This window comes from Cryptomeria japonica, chromosome 8 (assembly GCF_030272615.1).
Source record: "Cryptomeria japonica chromosome 8, Sugi_1.0, whole genome shotgun sequence".
Taxonomy (NCBI): Eukaryota; Viridiplantae; Streptophyta; class Pinopsida; order Cupressales; family Cupressaceae; genus Cryptomeria; species Cryptomeria japonica.
The window spans coordinates 735,849,027-735,851,503 of NC_081412.1; the positions used below are offsets into that span (position 1 = coordinate 735,849,027).

The window sequence follows — 2,477 nt, forward strand, 5'->3', positions numbered from 1 at the left end:
AAAATATTTTAACACTATTTTGCTTGGCTTCTCATTTGACTTCAAAATACAATTAGAGACTACACCTTTGATCTTCTCTCCAAATGCCTTCAAACTTTGCAAATATTCAGCTTCACAATCATTTTGAACTCCCATAATCCTCTAATCTTTTCCACTATCTTTCTTTTGAATTATTTACAGGCCCCAATCTTCTTGCTCTGATAACAATTGTAGCTTTTGAAATACATTGAAATAAACACAAGCAGTTATATCAAGCAAAAAAAGTGCAGCAACAAATAGAATTTGGTTCTAGACATAAACAAAAATCTTCTTATTTATTCAAAACAATTACATCATGCTTCGATATATAGATCTTATCTTCTACCCAGCACACAAATTAGACTTTAGACTTGACAACAACAACAAACTTGCATTTTCATGCATTGCTTCTAAACCAACTAGACTTAAAAACATGGAAATTACTATCTATTAGAAATGACCAAAAGTGAAAATAAAAAAAGAAGAGAAATTGGTTACACAATGAGGGTGGGTGGAATTTTAGGGTCCTCGTCATTCTCTTCTACTCCATCAGTTTCTCCAGACATTTCTTCCAGGGATCTGCCACTTGTTTCAGGCACGAGAAACGTGAACACAAAACCCAGAGCATTAGAAATAGCGAGCAATAACAGAGCCTCAGAAACATGCTTTTGATGTCTTGTCATATGACCGACCCCAAAAGCACCAACAATGGCTCCTGCCTTACCCCACGCAGCGGATATGCCGTGGCAGGTCGAACGAAGTCTGGCCGGGAAAATCTCGGCCGGGACAATGAATGTGGTGCTGTTGGGCCCGAAGTTAGCGAAGAAAAAGGTGAGCGCATACAAAACAACGAAGCCAATTTTGTGCATTTTCCAATACTCGTACTTGACACCCAGCACGAACATGAAGAGCGACATGAAGAAGAAGCCCATGAGTTGAATGGCAAAGCGGCCAATACGATCGATCAGGGCTACCGTGAACCAGTACCCCGGGATTATGGATACAATGGCAATTAGTGCCTGCGCCTTTGAGATCTCGTATACTTCTTGTATGGCATGCATTCCGGCGGGTTTAGGGATCCAGTGGACGGCCGAGAACATATCCTTTTGAAACAGGTTTTGGCTATAGAAGGCAACGTCAAGGAGGAACCAGGTAGACGCGGTGCCCAGAAGGTGCAGACCGTGGCGTCTCAAGAACTGGGCAGAAAACAATCCGAATTCTGGTTCTTTCGACTGCATTTTAGTCTGGTTTTCTTCGATGTCCACCTTCAGAACTTTCGACATGTCGGCGGCCGCTTGCTTTACGTTCTTGGCAACCAGGGCCGTGTAACGAGCGGTTTCCGGCATCTTCAGCCGCCAATAAAACGTGAGCGCCGCCGGAACAGCACCAAGCATCAGGATAATTCTCCATACATAGTCTGCTTGATGGACTGGTATCAGGTTTTGGCTGTCCTTCTCATACTTTCCAAATGCAGTAGAAACGATGAGGGATACTACACCACCCGTGAGGATGCCGAAGCCCTGCATGGCGAACACGGCTGCGAGGAAGGCTCCTCTGGTCTTCTTGTTGGCGTACTCAGACATGATGGTGGCGGACAATGGATAATCTCCGCCTATGCCAAAGCCCAGCCAGAATCTGAAGAAACATAGCGTGCCCATCACACCTTCCCTGGAGCTGCTGAAGGAAAATCCTGATGCAATGGAGCACAATATCATGAGCAAAAGCGTTATGCCGTATACTTTCTTTCGCCCCAATTTGTCGCCCATCCAGCCAAAGAAGAGTTGCCCAGCTAAGGTTCCGCATAAGGCCACGCCCTGAACTGCAGATGACACTGCGTAGGGTAAAATGCCAGGCACGTTGGGTTTCGAGATGTCTGCCCAATAAATTCGTCCCAGGAGTTTTGTTACTGTGGTAATGCAGAAGAGGTCATAGGCATCAGTGAAAAAGCCCATTCCGGCAATTACAATGGCCGTGAAATGGTACCATTGTGTTTTTGCCACGTCCAGAGCCGTCAACACTTCAAGCTGCTGCTTCGCCATTATCGGAACTCAGCTTCCCTGCAAAAAAAACACCATCACCAAAGAGAAACAAAGCTGTCAGATCGAAGGAAAGAAAGAAGATAAAACTGTATCTATTGGGTGAGATTCGCCAATCTATTAGCACAAATAGACATACCAGTCAAAAATTAAGAGCACATCTCAGACTTGTTTAACATTTGCTTAGAGAAGTCCATCTACTCATCAACTTTTATAGAGAAAAATAGTTCTGCTATTACAAACTTCAATTATTTGCTTGTCTTCCTTGGTTGTCCCGGTTTCACGACCAATGTGTAAGTATGTTCGCATATACTTTATCCTCTTCGTTCGTGACAAAGCTCATATAATTGTTACTTTGTGCTCTCAGCCATTCCGTAGATCAATACAAATTTGCATTGTGTTTTCAAGCAATTTTTTTATTAA

At 43.5% G+C, this 2,477-nt stretch overlaps 1 protein-coding gene across 1 annotated transcript; it reads right to left on the reverse strand.

Annotated features, from left to right (window-relative positions):
- Positions 1-512: 512 nt before the first annotated feature.
- Positions 513-2,057, reverse strand: LOC131040892 (probable inorganic phosphate transporter 1-8). The gene has a single exon (XM_057973848.2). It carries the CDS (start codon positions 2,055-2,057, stop codon positions 513-515), a length of 1,545 nt encoding a protein of 514 aa, XP_057829831.2.
- Positions 2,058-2,477: the final 420 nt, after the last annotated feature.